At 38.1% G+C, this 16,823-nt stretch overlaps 1 protein-coding gene across 5 annotated transcripts in view; it reads right to left on the bottom strand.

Annotated features, from left to right (window-relative positions):
- The window catches only part of slc2a9l2 (solute carrier family 2 member 9, like 2), a 96,304-nt gene that overhangs the window by 23,309 nt on the left and 56,172 nt on the right, over positions 1 to 16,823 (bottom strand). For all 5 annotated transcript variants that reach the window (XM_068316085.1, XM_068316089.1, XM_068316088.1 and 2 more), the window contains exons 10-11: positions 16,512 to 16,613; positions 16,037 to 16,112 (exon numbers count right to left, since the gene is read on the bottom strand). In XM_068316085.1, coding sequence (XP_068172186.1) covers positions 16,037 to 16,112; positions 16,512 to 16,613 — 178 coding nt within the window. The remainder of the gene's footprint in view (positions 1 to 16,036; positions 16,113 to 16,511; positions 16,614 to 16,823) is intronic.

Below are 16,823 nucleotides of genomic sequence, written 5' to 3'. Positions count from 1 at the left end.
GGCCTAAAACTTGGAGACGCTGACACTCATGTCAGGCACTTCACACTTGGCTGCAAACCACTCTAATCTGTGCTGAAGATCATGTACCAGTGAAGCAGACAGAACCGTGTCCACATGGAATAAGTCTAAATAGAAGATCATCAGAGATGGCTATATTACATAGTAGCAATTACATCTTCTATATGTGTGCTATAAATGTTAAATATGATGGGAAATACAAATATTATAACACCAAACATGAATATGCACACACTCTTGAATAAGTTGTTCCGCACATACCATGTCAGCCTGCTAAATTCACGACCATCAGCCTTCCTTCATTTCTTTTGCTATTCTAATTAAATCTTTTTTCTATTACTGGATGCTACACAACATTAAGTTTCACCTTAGCTTCAGTTTACTCCCCAGATAATCCCCTCTCATCATGAGTGCCTCTGTATTTTGTCAGTGGCTCCTAAAACCAGCAGGTCCCACACTTGAGTCTGTGGAAGGTCTGCCAGCCCATTGGAATTCTGTAGCTCACATGTTCTAGTGAAAGGTGATTGATCTTGTTCAATGGTCTTCTGTCTTGTCCTTTATCGCTTGTGTCAGATTTTTTTGAGCCTCTCAATTAATTCTCCACCTATGGACTTTTTTTCTTCCCAGGGGGAAATGACAGAAACCATCACTCAAGTATGGCAAGACCAAAGGCAACATAACCCTTCTGCTCTATTATAAAAAGAATACCAATTTAATTAAAAATCACAGAAAGATAGTACCCTGCTTTGTCAAGTTGTAGTTACTCAAGATAAAAAGTTTCAGGTGAGAATTGTCTCCTTTCTGGCAAACTAGTTCACATTGTGTACATTAATGGTGTTCACCTGTGCAGATCTGTAGTGTGAGCCAGCCTCTCTTCATGAAACTGCTCACACTCTCTATCTGAGACTCACCTTATCTGACATATAATTAAGGTCTGACATTAGTTTGTGGTCATTGCAAATACCAGGGTAAAAGTGCAAGGATAAGACTACAAATAAAGGCTTGCAACAAATTTCATGCCAAAAAAAAAAAGTCTGCTATTGTATTCCATTTAAGCCACAATAGCAACAATCAGTATCTTTATTTGCACAGATAGTTTTCCGTCATCTTCATATAGGCCAATATTTAATCTTAGAATGAAGCATGATATCGATGAGAGAGCTTTTTTTAGTCGTAGTGCATTAATGATTGCATAATAATAGTTCGACCTCGTCAGGACAATACCCACTCCCATAGGAGCTCTTCCAAGGACAGTGCTTGGTCATGCTTTAGCAGCACCTAAAGTGAGCCCTGAAAATGCTGAGACATCAACTACCAAAGTTGGCAGAAGCGATTGCTTTGTGAAGCTGGGTTAATGAGTGTTACATCTCAGTGTGTTGAGAGATTTTAAAAAGCATCAGCTATGCAACATTAACACAAATCTGTAAAAACAGTTAGCAAAAGGTGTAGATTACTCGCTGCACTTCAGCTGTCTATGGCTATCGCTGGTCTTTATGTATAGCAGCATTACAACAGGAGTGTCATTATCGCTTGACAGTCTCTCTGTGACAGTCAGCCAACAAGCTCTAAACTCTCTCCATAGACTACCCTTGAAAAAAGCAACAACAAATAAACATAAAGTAAACATAATCCATGGATAACTTTTACTTAGGCCTTGACAATTTGCACTACAGTGATTTTCCCTTGTCTCCCATTTTATCCATTGTGCATCCCTTTTGCTGACATAGACGTTTGCTTGTACTGCCTATCTCTTTAATGAGCACTTATCTGGGAGGAGCTGCTCAAACAGATCACAGTGGAAAAACAAAGTGGAGTGTTTGGTCTGAAGTAAAAGCCTTTCTCCTTTATGTTGTCTCCCTTCAAATAAAATTCAAGCAACGCCTTCAAAACAAATTCATTTTACTTCCAATTTGAATAATCAAAGTAAATTAATATTCAGTCAGTTTGGCTCTCTTCCTGCAAAGATCACTACTCTTGAGGTTTCATAAGTGAGAAAAAATGTTTGCCAATTATCTGTTTAAATTGTTTATTTGTTCTTTTCACTGCTGCCATGTGGTAGTCATCAAAAACAAATTCAACCTTAACACATCTGTTATTTTAATCAGCCAGAAATGAAATGCTAAAATTTCACATCAAGCTGAATCACTGATACAGAGGGCGACATACAAAAATGAGGAGGAGGACATTCCATACACAATATGACAGAGGCAAATACAAGTGTACACAAAGTTAACCTATGTGAGAAATATCAACTTTGAGGACAAAATAAAATTCATAAAAAATGCAATACAGCCACAATAATCGCAATCCACAGTGGCGACGCGGGAGTGTTCATTTTCACCCCAGGCAGCATTATAATCTGTTGAGTTACCAAATTAATTAAGATAATTTCCAAACTGTGAAGAGAACAAACCAATCACCATACTGATCAAATAAGAAAGTGTGATATTGTGATGAATGAGGGTCAAAGTGCACTTTATCTGTGGGATTAGTCTCAAGTTGTTAGACCTTTGTCCACACTTGATTCACACTATCAACAGAGAAGAAAACAAACTTTCAGCTCTAGCTCTTAAAGGGATTTAAATTTTTGGTCTGACATGATTTTTTGCAAATATAAAATTATGAGTGGATATCATATTATGTGAATTAACAGTGAGGATATGAGCGGAGGTGCATGTCACCAGTCTTTCTGCTGTGTTTCACTTTATATCACATTTTGATTGATTACTTTATAGATGTCGGTCATTAGCAGTCAAGTTCTAAATATATGATCATTCTTAGAAAATGAATTTTGATCTATCTGAAATTACTGGTAGATGGTTAAAGAGTAAGACACATTTCTAGACTTTCATAAAGAAAAGAAACACTTGAGATTTAAGTGAGGAGACTACTGTACACTTTGAATCTTCTCTGTCACACTGTAGTTTCCTGGCTGATATTTCAATTCGTACATCATGAAATACATTCTCATCAATGTAGAGCTCCTGGGCTGTTCTATCATGTTTTTTCCTGGTGTGAATGTTAAGAGAGCCATGGAAGAATATCCGCAGAGGATGCATAAAGGTTAAGATTCAAATCTAATTAATTCATACTGTGGAGCAATGACGATCAACTGCAAATGAGCCACTGCTGTCATCAGGAGCTGTGGGACAAATGCTGCACTGCGAACAAGCAAAGAATATTGATGCTGTCAACGAGAGAATTATCCTGCGTGTAATGAAATTGTAACTGATCTAATTAATGAAATATTTTGTCATTATATTTGTAGATAATTTTGACTCAACCCATTTCATCAAGGGTTTGTCTTATAAATGAGAGCTCACATGATATAAACTGTTGTGAATTAACTAAGTGACACTGCCAAAAAAACACACAACAATAACGTGTAATACACAATAACAATTACAATTTAACATGTAGAGTTGAGGAGATGAGATCTACCACCTCCATAAAAATTATGTACAGTATATATATATATATATATATATATATATATATATATATATATATATATATATATATATATATATATATATATATATATATGTACATATATATATATATTTATTTATTTGTTTGTTTGTTTGTTTGTTTATTTATTTATTTATTTATTTTTTGTCAAGCTCTTCAAAGAAATCAAATGAAGGCATGATCAGATAGAGAACACCATTGGTTCCTTGCCCCTGCAGTCAAAATGTAAAAGTGACCTTGAGCAAGATTTGAACTCCAATGAGCTCCTGGTAGTGGTTCCACTGGAGCGTGAATGATTGTATGATTGAATATGATTGAATGTTGATCCCTCTTAAGCAGGTGGTGCTTTGTGACATAGCTTCTCTCATCACTGTGATGAGAGAAGTGTGATCAAGAAGTGTGATCAAGTTTAGTGCTGGCTTGTGTTGTCCATTGAGTGCAGTCCGTTTCATTCACTCTTAATACTAACTATATGCAATGAAAAAAATACATAAAACACCTAATTCCTTCTCCCATTTTTCACGAGTTGATTAACATTAGTTTTCTTAATATGCTTATTTCACATTCAAAGTGACTCATCCTGTTACGGTTGTCTGTCTATCCACAAAGAATGACGGTTAGTGCATTTTTTAATTAAAATGATCACATCCCTGCCCACTTGATTTAAACTAAATTTAGTCACTAAATTTATTTCCATTTCCACATTTTACTTTAAGCATCAGATCCGACCCAAAGGAAAAAAGCAATCAATCCTAAAGACGATTCTGAGGCTGTGTGCATCCTCCTTCAAAGGAGGATGGGCACAGGATTGTTATGCTTTTTTTCGGATTGAGTGATCATTTTTGACACCTCCATTAGTATTTAAATATAAATGGACCGATTTATGTGCAGCTGCAGGACACATTGCAGCAATCAGCATATCAATTGCACTCTTCCTAAAAATGTGCACCTTGTGGTGTGGTGATAAAACTGCATTTTAATGTGACTTTTTAGACTGACCATCCCATTGAACACCTGGACAATAATGTACTTCAATTAGCATCTTCATATGAAACATTTTCCAGCTATATACATAATCTTCACCGAGAGCAAATGCTCACTTACATTTCTTCAAACAAATTTCTTAACAAAAGTTTAGGGGAATAAACCTTTTGTTTGAGTTCTAGATCTTTAATCTCAGGGGTTTACATTATATTTTTGTTAAGTTAACTAGAAAGAATCTTCTCCTAAGTTTGCAGGAGAAAACATTTTGTCATGGTTCATGTTTTCCCCTCCTGTCCTCTGTATCTTGATGTCACTCCCACTCGATCCACTCATTCCTGTTCCCTGTGTTGCTGCAGCCACCTGCTTCCCACGTCTGGTAAGTCTCTACACTATTTAGGTTCTACCTGGACCCCTATGATTTTTCTTTTTTTCTTGATTTTTGCCTGTTTAGTTCCTTGCCTGATCTTCTGCCAACCTGTTGTAGGGTTTTAGATGATTAAAACTATAAATGTGAACTTCTACCTGTGTGTATTGCATTAGGGTCCTAACCACACCCATGACACACTCAAGACATACCCCTGCTAAAGCAATTTAATAATCCTATTTTGGATTTGTAAATCTGACTATACCTCTGATTGAGTTGATATGATGACAATTCTCAGTCAGTATCAGCCAGACAGTTATTTTAAATACAATGTGTACTGTATTCTAATTAATGCTGGGCACATGTTGCTTTTCTGTATTTGGTGATAAATAAAATACTTGGAGATGATTTCAATTAAGATTTAAACGTGACACCGTCAAAGATTGCAGTTTTCCAAACGATTGCTTATTACAAAAGAACTCATCTCTAAAATAGGCACAAACATCTTCTTTTTTTTGTTCTGTCACACTTCAGACTCAAACACAAAAATGAGCTGGGTTGGATTTAATAAGAATGACATTCCTCTTCTGTGATTCCAATTTTATGTGTTTCTTAAAAACACATAAAGCCTGTGAGATGTTTGAAAAACATTGATTAACATTTCCCCACAAAATGCCTCAATCCTACAAATCTCATTTACATTCTCTAAGTATCTGCACTGCTCCAACAAGCCTGAGAGTAGCTGCATTTAATCCAGGTTCCTGTGTGACATGTCAGTTTTAAATCTTTTGACTCTGTGGTTATTGGATTTGAGAGGCCAGTAGCTCTCCCCCAGGCAGCAAACAGTATTGATCACAAAATACGAGTGAGTGTGGATTGTATTAAAGAGGTTTGCTTCTTCATGAAATATGTTTGCGATAGCCGGTGGTCTGTGTGTGTGTGTGTGTGTGTGTGTGTGTGTGTGTGTGTGTGTGTGTGTGTGTGTGTGTGTGTGTGTGTGTGTGTGTGTGTGTGTGTGTGTGTGTGTGTGTGTGTGTGTGTGTGTGTGTGCCTGCGTGTGTATTAAATATTGTCTGAAGTCAGTTGTCAGTTAAGCCAAAGGTCCTCAACCATCGATACTGGGCTGTGGACCATTTGGTACCAGGACACACAGAAAGGGAAAGACAGAAAAACATTGTTTGAAATTAAATGAATTAATTTTTATTAGTCTTTTGAGTGTGGTTTCTATGTTCTCCCCGTGTGTTCTCATTTTTTCTTCCAGCCTCCAAAAACATGCAGCTAAAGTTAATTAATTTCTCGAGTCGTGTATCTTTCATGAGGCCCCATGATGAGGTGTCTCATCTGGAGTGTACCCTGCCTTTTGCCACATACCACACCCAGCCTTCACTCAGTCGCATATCTTGTCCATGCATGACCGAGTCACCAAGCCAACCCTCCCTAAAATGTCCTGCACACAAATGTCACTGAAAAGCTTTGAAAAGGAAGAAAGAGCAAAAGATAAGACAAGGATCTGATAGTGCCAAAAAGAAATCAGCACCCAAACACCTAAAGAAGCCATGAAAGCATCAAAACTACTTCACCGCATAGAGACCAAATACCCTGCAGTAAAAGACAAGCTCTTGGAATTTTTTTAAAAAACAACAAAAGATAAATAGGAGAAGGACAAAAAAAAATTTTCAGGGCCACAACTTCAACAAATGCATCTGAGCTAAAAGTATAAGTTTGCGTGGCATTGCTGAGGACGTTTGCAGTGAACATTTTAGAGGCTGTATATGAAAAGGTAGCAAATGGTTATCTTTCAGTTGTCACTATCAAAGGAAAAATTGATGAAAATAGCAGAGAGTGTTGAAGGACAATTGTCAGCGAGGATTAATTAGTCGCTGTTGTAAATAAACCAGGTGTGTGAATCTACTGATGTTGACAACAAGGCAATATTGCTCATTTTTTGTGTATTTTTGATGTGTTTTTCAGGAAGATGTGTGCAACAATTGGCAGCACAGTGGCACAGTGGGTATCGCTGTTCCTCACAGCAAGAAGGTCCTGGGTTTGACTCCACCTGTGGCCTTTCTGTGTAGAGTTTGCATTTCTCCTCATGTTACATGGTTTCTGTCTGGGTTCTCTGGCTTCCTCCCACCACAAAAATGAATCCAAGAAAATGAATGAATGTGTACAAGGATTTGTTACGTACATCGCAGCTGCAGAACTAGTCAAATTTTGAATGATTATATATCAGGATGAGCTAATTGCTCATTCTGTGTCAGTCTATGCATGGGCAGAGCAGCTGCGATGACTGGATGGCTTTCTGGTTTTACGGCATGGATCAAGCAGATTGCTTCCTAATGTGAGTCAACTAACTGTCACAGAAGGAGAAATGCTGGAGAGCCAAAAAATATTGCTGGAGCTAAAACGTGTTTTGCAAGATGTGATTATTAACCATGTTAATAATCCGGGGGCAGCAGTAGCTCAGTCATCTAGGTCTTGGACTGGGGACCAGAAGTCGCCGGTTAAATACCCTGGTGGGCCAAAACATTTGGCGCATGAGCTGGCAGTGGGAGGTCCCTGTTCACCCCCTGAGCACCGCCGAGGTGCCCCTGAGCAAGGAACCCCCCTACCCCCTCAACAACAGCAAAGGGGATCATTAAAGTGTATTCTTCTCCTTCTTCTTCATTAAACCACATATCCTTAAACTTGTATCCATTCGAGCAGCTTTGTGACTTGATGGATGTAGAGCACAAAAGTCCTCTTGTACACAGAAGTGAGATGTATTTCTAAAGGCAGATTGTTAGCTGTTAGACTTTTTGAGTTTGGAGTGCCACTCAAGACATTTCTTTTTGAAAAACTGTCACCTCTGGCAAAGCAATTCAGCAACACAGAATGGGGCACAAAATTGTCTACCTGTGTGACATATTCCATCTATTCAATGTCCTCCATTTCTCGTTTCAGGGAAAAATGACCGCTTTGTCAAGTTGGCATGTAACATATCTGCATTGAAAGCTGAACTGGAATTATGGGGATGGCGAGCGTGAGGGTTTTTGACATGTTTCAGACATTGGTAGGGATTATAGAAGATAATAAACCGAGCCTTCATTGATCCCACTGGTGCAGGATAACAGGTTTGAGCATTACTTTGAAACAACACAAGATCCTCTGGACAGGGAATGAATGGATCTGCTAACCCATTCATGCACAAGCCAGGTCAATGAACTTAAACCATGCTAGAAGATCAACCAGTTGAGATTACAAATGACGGTGGCCTTAAAAGTACATTTGAAACAATTTCAACCTCTGCATTCTTGATTAAAGTCAAGACAGAATATCCTGACATTGCCACAAAAGACATCATACCTTTTGTAATGTGGGGCTTTCTACAGTGACAGCAACAAAACCAAAATTAAGGAGTAGACTGGACATAAGAAACACACTTTGAGCGTCCCTGTCTACGGTCACCCTTGGATGGGATGGTCTCGTTGCAGGGAAACAAACTCAGGGCTCCCACTGATTCTGCATTATGGAGGATATTGGTGTGACAAACTGTTAATAGTTATTAGAAGTACATAATTAATTATTGTTGTAATTAATTATGTTAATTATGTAACTATGTTATTTTGTCTGTGTCAGTCACTGCTGTGTGTACTTATTTGTATTTTTTGTGAGCAGATGTTACTCTGAATTTCCCTCAGGATTAATAAAGTATCTGTCTGTCTGTCCGTCCGTCCGTCCATCTAATGTAAGATGTAGAGTTTTCTTTTCAATTCCTCTTTGTTTTCCATTCAACCCCTCTGCTTCTGGAAAAATTGTCCAACATGAAAGTGATTCACGGTATAAAAAAATGGTTGGGGACCACCGACTAGACCCCCAGGCCAGTTGTTGCCATTGTAGCGGAAAAAAGATGGATATTTCCTGCTGTGAACATTGTAAACAAAGTGATGTTGTGGGCTTTGCAGGAGAACTGCAGCCAGGTTTAGAGGTTGATGTGCAGCATCACCTTCTAAAATGCAGAGATTGATTGAAAGGAGGATCACAGAAACAAAATTCCATTATTGATGGGCAGTGAGGAAGGTTGTGATGAAGATGCAGTGTCTTTTACTATTTTAGCATGGATAAAATTATGTGGACAGAGGGATAGGTAGTTATATGAGCCCCTGCGCTGAGTCTACCATCCAGTCTTCACTCCCCAGCTTTAAATTAATTAGTCCAGTTTGAGTCTACAGCACCTAACATTGACCTGTGTACTAAAACTGTCCTTTGGCAAGTAAAGACCATGTTTTTAAACCAAAATCTTTGCTTTTGAATCTATTCCCTGCATTGCATCAGGCCAAAATGTGTAAGTAGGACACAAGTCAAATGAAGAATATTCTCACCGAAAGAAGATTCTGATTCAACCACAGCAAGACATTACCAGCAGTAGCAAAATACATTGAAAGGATTGCAAATCTTTGGTAGATTATTTTTTTGAGTCATAATAAATGTTCAATAAGAAGGAATAGTTTTCATTTAATATTTAGTACTTTCCTATAAATGTGCAAAAGAGCAAGAGATTAATGGATTTGGTTTTTCAAGCGGGGGTGAACATTAGTGTGGAGGAGTTGTGTGAAAGTCAGCCAAAAGTCTGCTCAACCAAAACACTACAGCTCAAAACTTTCTTACTTGCCCATAATACCTTTGATGATTCCCGGAGGAACCAGGAGTTTGATCTGCCTTTCACCCTAAGCTTGTTAAAAAGTTTTATAATTATTATATTAATTTTTAATGATAGCTAAAAGTTTGCAAACTATTCCAGTGTTGATTATGGATCAGGTATTTAAGAAGTGTAGTGTTTATTGCATCTTGCAAGATCACTAAGAAAAGCCAGGTTATTGAAACTTTCTTGTGAATCAAAGTATTAACTGCAAAGGATGCATCTGACAGTCAATGTGCACTACTGATTGAATTATTCATAAATGTGTGAACTTTCAATGAAATAAATAGAAAAGTGGTGCAAACAAGATTTATTTAATGATAATGGTGTCAGCAGCCACAAAATCCACTCCCATTCAATGCCAAAACCACCTTGACTCTCAATGTGAAGAAGCAGTCGCTCCACTCAGAGCCACTTTCGCTGATGGACCTACTATCTCTATCTCAGCAGGAGTCGAACCGCCGATCTCACAACATTGGACGACCCGCTCTACCGCGTGCTCTACCACTGAGTCACTGCCCGCCCCCCAGAACCCAGAAGATGACGTGAAGAACCCAGACGTAAAGAATTTCAGCCAAAGGGCTATAACAAGACCAGAACCTGCTCATCATCTCTTAGCAAGGGCACCTCCAGCCAGCAATAGGGTCCAGCAACTCTCAAGTAACTTTGTTCCAGAGCCCATGGCAAGCACTGACGTAAAACCGTCTATATAAAGCCAGTAATACTCAGTCTCAAGCACTAGCTTTGCGTTTCTCCCACCTGAGATGAGACATTCCATGTTCCACTGTGCCTGGCTGTGTCCCATAAGTGAAGGTGTGACCACCATGTACTTCTGACCAGCCTTTCTCGCAGGCCTGGCACCAGTGTGAAAAGTGTGTAAAAGTCCTGATATTGCTCCTCATAATGATATCATGAACAACCCTTTGTCTTACCTATCACCTAGAACCAATTTCTCTTCCTTAACAGTGGCAACATGACTCCTATGAATATTCTGACACTCTAACGGAATCGCAGTAAGATGGCAATTAGTGGAGAGGGTCGATGAATCTGATATTCTTTAATTTAGACAAGCACTCCATCAATGGTCAAAGTGTTCCACACAGGGAAACATTGTGTGACCCCTTGGGGATTTAAATACTGGTAACAGGTAGTCTGTTTGTATTTCTTACATAATGCACCAGCAGTTGCCCAGTGCCATGAACAAGTCATAAGTGGATCTGGACCAGATTGAGACATGTTACCCATTACCATCTGGAGGTAGGAGACCACCTGCAGTGCTGATAAAATTCAACAATCGTAAACACAAGATAGCTCTTCTGAAACAAGGCTTCAAACTGAAATGAAAAAATGTCTACATTAATGAGAATCTCACTAAAAAGAATGCTGATATCGCTAAAAAAGCTCGACAACTCAAGAAGAATGGACTGATCGACAACACCTGGACGAACAACTTTCTCCGGACCAGATGAAAACAATGGTGATCAGGAGTGCAGAGGATTTGATGAAATATGAGCAATAAAGACAGACAAGAATTGTTACTACACCAAAGATCAGTTCAACAGAATCACTTCAATATTGGGAGCTCTACGATTTTGGGCACGTCAAGTATTTCATGGAACAGTCGAAAAAATCAACATCACTGATGTCAGAAACATGGACTAATGAACAAAAACAAAAAACAACCGAGGTTACCCTCAGGTACCGTGACCGACGTGAGCTTTTTCTTTTGTCTAATCTCATGTCTTTCAAAGGATTTAAAAAATAAACGACCAGTAAACACAGAGTACAACAGCAAGTTAAAGAAATTCCGTCAGGTTGAGCAGTAAAGGTACGTCAAGTGAATCACATAATAATCCAAAAGTGTTTTTTTCAATTTGAAGGCATCAGGCACCATGATTTCAGGGGCTGTATGATGTATTGAATGCCTATTTTCTCTCAAATTAATGGATGTATCACAGCACGTTGGTGCGTGCCTGAGCATGTGTGTATGTGAGTGTGTGTTCCTGTGCATCAAGCATTCAATCAACACTGAAGACCAGGGGTTCATGTTTTCTCAGATGTTTGTAATTACTAGTCCTCAGATGACTCCAAAGGCTGTGAACATTTACTGAGACAAAATGTACCTGGCCCAATGAATGGAAAGAATGACTTTCATTTACTAAAGAGAATAAAACACTGAAAATGACTCCTTTCATGAACAGTATGCACACGTGCACACACGCACGCACGCGCGTGCGCACACTCACACTCACACACACACACACGATATCTTGTAGAAGCTTGTCAATATTCTTCTGACATTTAATAACACTATAATATGCAAGAATCATGTTGTGCAAAGTAAATAGAACTGCGCAGTTAATAGGGTTTCAGAAAACCCACAACAAATATTTTATTTGTTTTGCTTCTTTAGAATATTAATACCAATCCATGTTATATTAGATACTAAACAGTTCTACATGACCTCAAGGTTATTTGGCCACTCACGACACAGATACTTGGAAGCTTCAACTGGAAGAAGAGCTTACAATATGCTTTATTTATCTATCTGTGCCAAACTGGCATTTGACTTTTTCGTGGGTAGTTTCAAATCCTGGAAAGTTGATTCAAAAGACCGCCTTCTAATTCTCCAGACATCCAAATGGTTTTTTTTCAAAATCCCAAAATAAATTCAAGAAGAATCTCTGGTCTCAAAGCGTAAAAACAAGCTGGTGCATTTCATCACAGTTACTGATTTGAATAAGCAATGAGCTGTTTACACAACCCAAAATAACTTTTAATAACTGATCTTTCCTTGCAGATCTGATTGTTTCAAACTGACTGACTTTAAATGAGCATTAATCACATGTACCCTATGTCACTCAAACCTGCAAATAGTGCGTAGAAACATAACCAATAACAATAAAAATGAAAAATATTCTGTGTCATAGTGGCGCAGTGGGTAGCCTTGCCACCTTGGAGCAAGAAGATTCTCAGTTCAATTCCTAATTGTGTGGAGTTTGTATGTTCTCCCCGTATCTTCCTGGGTTCTCTAGATAGCATCTGGCGGCCAGGGTGTACCTCGCCTTTCGCCTACAGACTGGGACAGCTCAAGCAGACCCATGACCCGCACAGGGGATGAACAGGTATAGACGAGACTTCGCGATTGATATTCTGTGTCACGTTTAGTAATTTGGATTAATTTTTAATCAGATCCAAAGCTAAAAAATTCTGATTCTAGACAGAAATAATTGTGATTAGAAACAGTAATAATTTTAATGGGCATGTCTGCATGTTTTTTGCATTGCATCTCAGCTGCAATGCTTTCACACACACACACACACGCACACACGGACGCACACGCACGCATACACACACACACACACACACACACACCTGCTTGTATGAGTTCTATTCTTTTTCTTATGACATATTGCATCAACACCCAACCCACAGTGGTGTAAGCCCGGTGTTCTCTTTCTGGAGTAAACACATTTGTGTTTAGCAAATATCAAATACGTCTGACTGGACACTGGAAAGGACACAAAGAATTATTGAAATAAAATATGAGATGAAATAGGACAACATAAATCAAAGTCACCGCAGAAAAACACAATAAATTCTCATAAGCAGGGGATTGTTTAAGAACAATAACAAAAAAGACTAAAGAGAGTAATAGTTCATCAATGCAGATAGAACAGATGCATGTGCTCTAACTGCACTGTTTATATTCTCTTTATGAGAGAAAATAGAGTAATCAAACACTTAGCTATTACTTCATTTAAAGTTCTTTTGGTATTTCCCTGAAAAACATTCCACACTTATGAAGTGGAAGGAGGATATCAGGGAAATTATATGTGGAGTAATTGACAGGAAGGTACGGTCCAGTAAATTTTGAAAATCTGCGGGCCGACGAAACATTTTCAACAGGTAAAGCAGAGTAAGAGCAAACAGCGACAGTTAATATCTACAGAATCAGCAAAGCATCACAGGCCATCTGGTTAACAACACTGGAGAAGTCATTCTCTACAAGTCTGGGTCCTGAAGGAACAGTAGATTACAACTGCTGCCCCATTTTTCACCGGTAATCACGTTTGGTAAGGCAACATCTGAAGCTGTGTGTGTGTGAGTGAGTGAGTGAGTGAGTGAGTGAGAGAGAGGGGGGGGGGGAGAGCATTTTGTTGCAGTGATGACGTGCTACGATTCTATCTACATGCTGTTTGACAGTACACTCGGTGCAATATGTTTTTATTTCTTTTTAGTTTGTATTGATCCCACTTATTCATGACAGAACGACAACAGCAGGAGCAATTCTGCTGTGCAGATATGAACCCATACAAAACACAGGAACAAGATTAATTTGAGCTCTATTTCAGAGCTAACAAACATGATTCACAGAATGGGTTTTATTGGTTGCAGCATCTGGAAAAAAGTGGAAGGAGACAGGAAAACATTTGTTTTGTCCTTAATGTCTAGAATTCAGTGATAAATGATGTGATACTAAAAAAAGAATTTAAGATGTGTCTGCACCTTTAGTTTATGTCAGTATTCATCAAAAAAACTGATTCTGACTACTTGTAACTGCTGCATGTTTAATCTGGTTTTTGTCAATAGCCTTTAGTTGGCTGATGAAACCTCATTTACTAATTCATGTACTGCTCTTGATTAAGAGATATTAATTTCTCTCACGTACATGTAAATAGAAAAAAAATCATGTTAAATGATTCATTTCCAGTCTGTCCAGGTGAACAGATTTCTCGTCTAAGGGGGAGTGGTAACAGATTTTTACCCTTTCTGTTTAGAAGCTGGGCAGCAGGGCAGGGGGCCGTTGACGCTGTTGCCTCGGAGCAAAACGCTTCTGGGTTTTTAGAAAGTTCCTTTATTAGAGGGGAAATTCTTTTTTCACTTGATGTATATTTCACACACACACAGGTTGAAGCACACACACACACGCTAAAAGGGACTGTTTACAGTCTAAGCGACTATATTGTCACACTAAATCCTGCTCTGAGACTTATTACATATTTCCCGTGACCTGGTGACTCTAACATAAGCACATTTGAATAGATTTGAAAATTATTAAATAATAAGAACATCAACTTTGATACATAAGTAAAGTCAATTCAAGTTATGAATCAGCATCTAGATACAAATATTATCTTATTATTTACATTCACTTCACATAAATATGGAATTCAAAAACCTTTTAAATAGCCCACTGCTTGGGGAGTAGCTTCAAACTTATCAGAGCTATAACTATGCAAAATAATAATAATAATAATAATAATAATAATAATAATAATAATAATAATAATAATAATAATAATAGTAATAATAATAATAATAATAATAATAATAATAATAATAATAATAATAATAATAAAAATAATAATAAAATAATAATAATAATAGCAATGATGAACTATGTATTTTGGCTCTCTTTGTAGTCAACAAAGAGATCACTAGTGGGTGAAGGAGGTGGATGGATATTAATTTTTGCAGGTAAACACTTATTAGAAGGCATATGAAAAATTTAACATTTGCTATGAAAAATTCTGAGGTTTACTAAATCACCATTTCTCCTGTCACAGAGCATCATCATTTTCCCAAGCCTTACAATATGTGGGACATAGTGAAAGACATAGGGAATTACTGATCCTCATTTATAAACTCGCAAGCCCAAAGCACTGCTGGGGTCAAACCCCATGGGATTTGTCTTCTCCTCCCCTCCCAATCACCATTCCAAAGAACTGAGAAGCTTTGTTTTTTTCAATAGGTCATAAATCATCACACTGCAGTGAGAATAATGAGAATAGATCTATCTTGCCACAGTGATCACCACAGATCGGTACCTGAGCGAGGGAATGAACAATATTCTACAGGGGAGATGACACACAGCACTGGAGGTGTACAGACTGCAGATGTGTGGGTGGCTTTTTCACATTCTTATATTTTCACACCTTTTTCATGTACTTATCTGTAAACATGATCCCTAGATTGGGAAATCCATCCACAATTCTCTACTCCTCTCAATTTTCCCACACCTTTGCCTACTGTACTCGTTTCATCTCATCTGTGAAGTGTTGCACTGGACTAATGGTCCCTGGTGGTCTTGACTTTAAGAGGGGGTGGTGATTTCCTCACCTTGAAACTCAAAGGCAGCCTTACACAGACAAAACTTGTGCACACCAGCTCCAATTTGCACTGTTCCACATGTGCACTGTTTTGATTCTATTTAGTGTGCATATTAATGGCAGCAACACCAAATAAAATTGTAATTATTAACAATAGTTAATTGATAATTATCAAAGAACCATTAGTCTAAGTGGACTGAGTTAAGTCATGAACATCAATTACTTAAACACTTAAGATTCCAGAGTAATAACTACAGAGAAGGAAATCTTGAAAAAAAAATTGCAATGTGCTTCTAATGTTTTTTAAATTAAGTGAAATGGATCACTTAGGAGCGAATAAAAAGGATGGAAATTCTAGACAGAAAACAAGAGGAAATCTCAGCTAGTAATGTAGGTCAGTTACTTTACCTGGCCCAGAGCAAAAGGATGCAATCACAGCCAGTATACAGATGTAACTGAGGTAAGGCATCCATGACACACTGTCCTTTAGTAGTAGATAACAAAAGAATTTAATGCAGTGAGTTAGTGGCGATTCCCAGCAATTATAATACTGAAATGGACAATCAGAAGCTGTGTTATACATTTTATTTCAAGTACCAGTTAGTTCTGCTGATTAATAAAAAGATGATTGATTCATGATTCATTCATAATAAATGCGTCGGCTAAAGTAGTTAAAGTATACCGCTCCAAAATACATAAAAACTATATATTATATCGTATATAAAAAGATACAATAACCTAATTTCCTCATAGCAGGACTCCTGATGGAATTTCATCTGCAGTATAACTGGGCCACATTAGTGAACACATCTGTGCTTTGTGCCAAGGTTTCACTTCCAATATCTGTCTGGAATGAGGTCAGAGAAGAGGAAGAGAGGCTTACCTGGAAATTGAGGAAAACTGTGAGTAGACTGAAGAACACGGCCATGGCAGAGAAACCGAATATGAGGAGGGGCCTCCTCCCGATTCGCTCTATCACCAAGCCCTGTGGGTGAAACAAACATATTTTTTTTACTATGCCAAGTGCATGACTCTGGATGAACATCCATTTCTCCTCTACTTGATCAAAAAAATAATGTTTGAACGACTGGATGGATGACCACCAAATTCATGGCTTCTGAAGATGAAGCCTCCTAAATATGGAGTTAACTTTTTATTTAGTGACACAACCCGGTACTTCTTCTAAACTCGACTA

This window comes from Antennarius striatus, chromosome 5 (assembly GCF_040054535.1).
Source record: "Antennarius striatus isolate MH-2024 chromosome 5, ASM4005453v1, whole genome shotgun sequence".
In the NCBI taxonomy this organism is placed as follows: domain Eukaryota; kingdom Metazoa; phylum Chordata; class Actinopteri; order Lophiiformes; family Antennariidae; genus Antennarius; species Antennarius striatus.
Note: the sequence above shows the minus strand (reverse complement) of the source record. Positions and strands in the feature narration are given on the sequence as shown.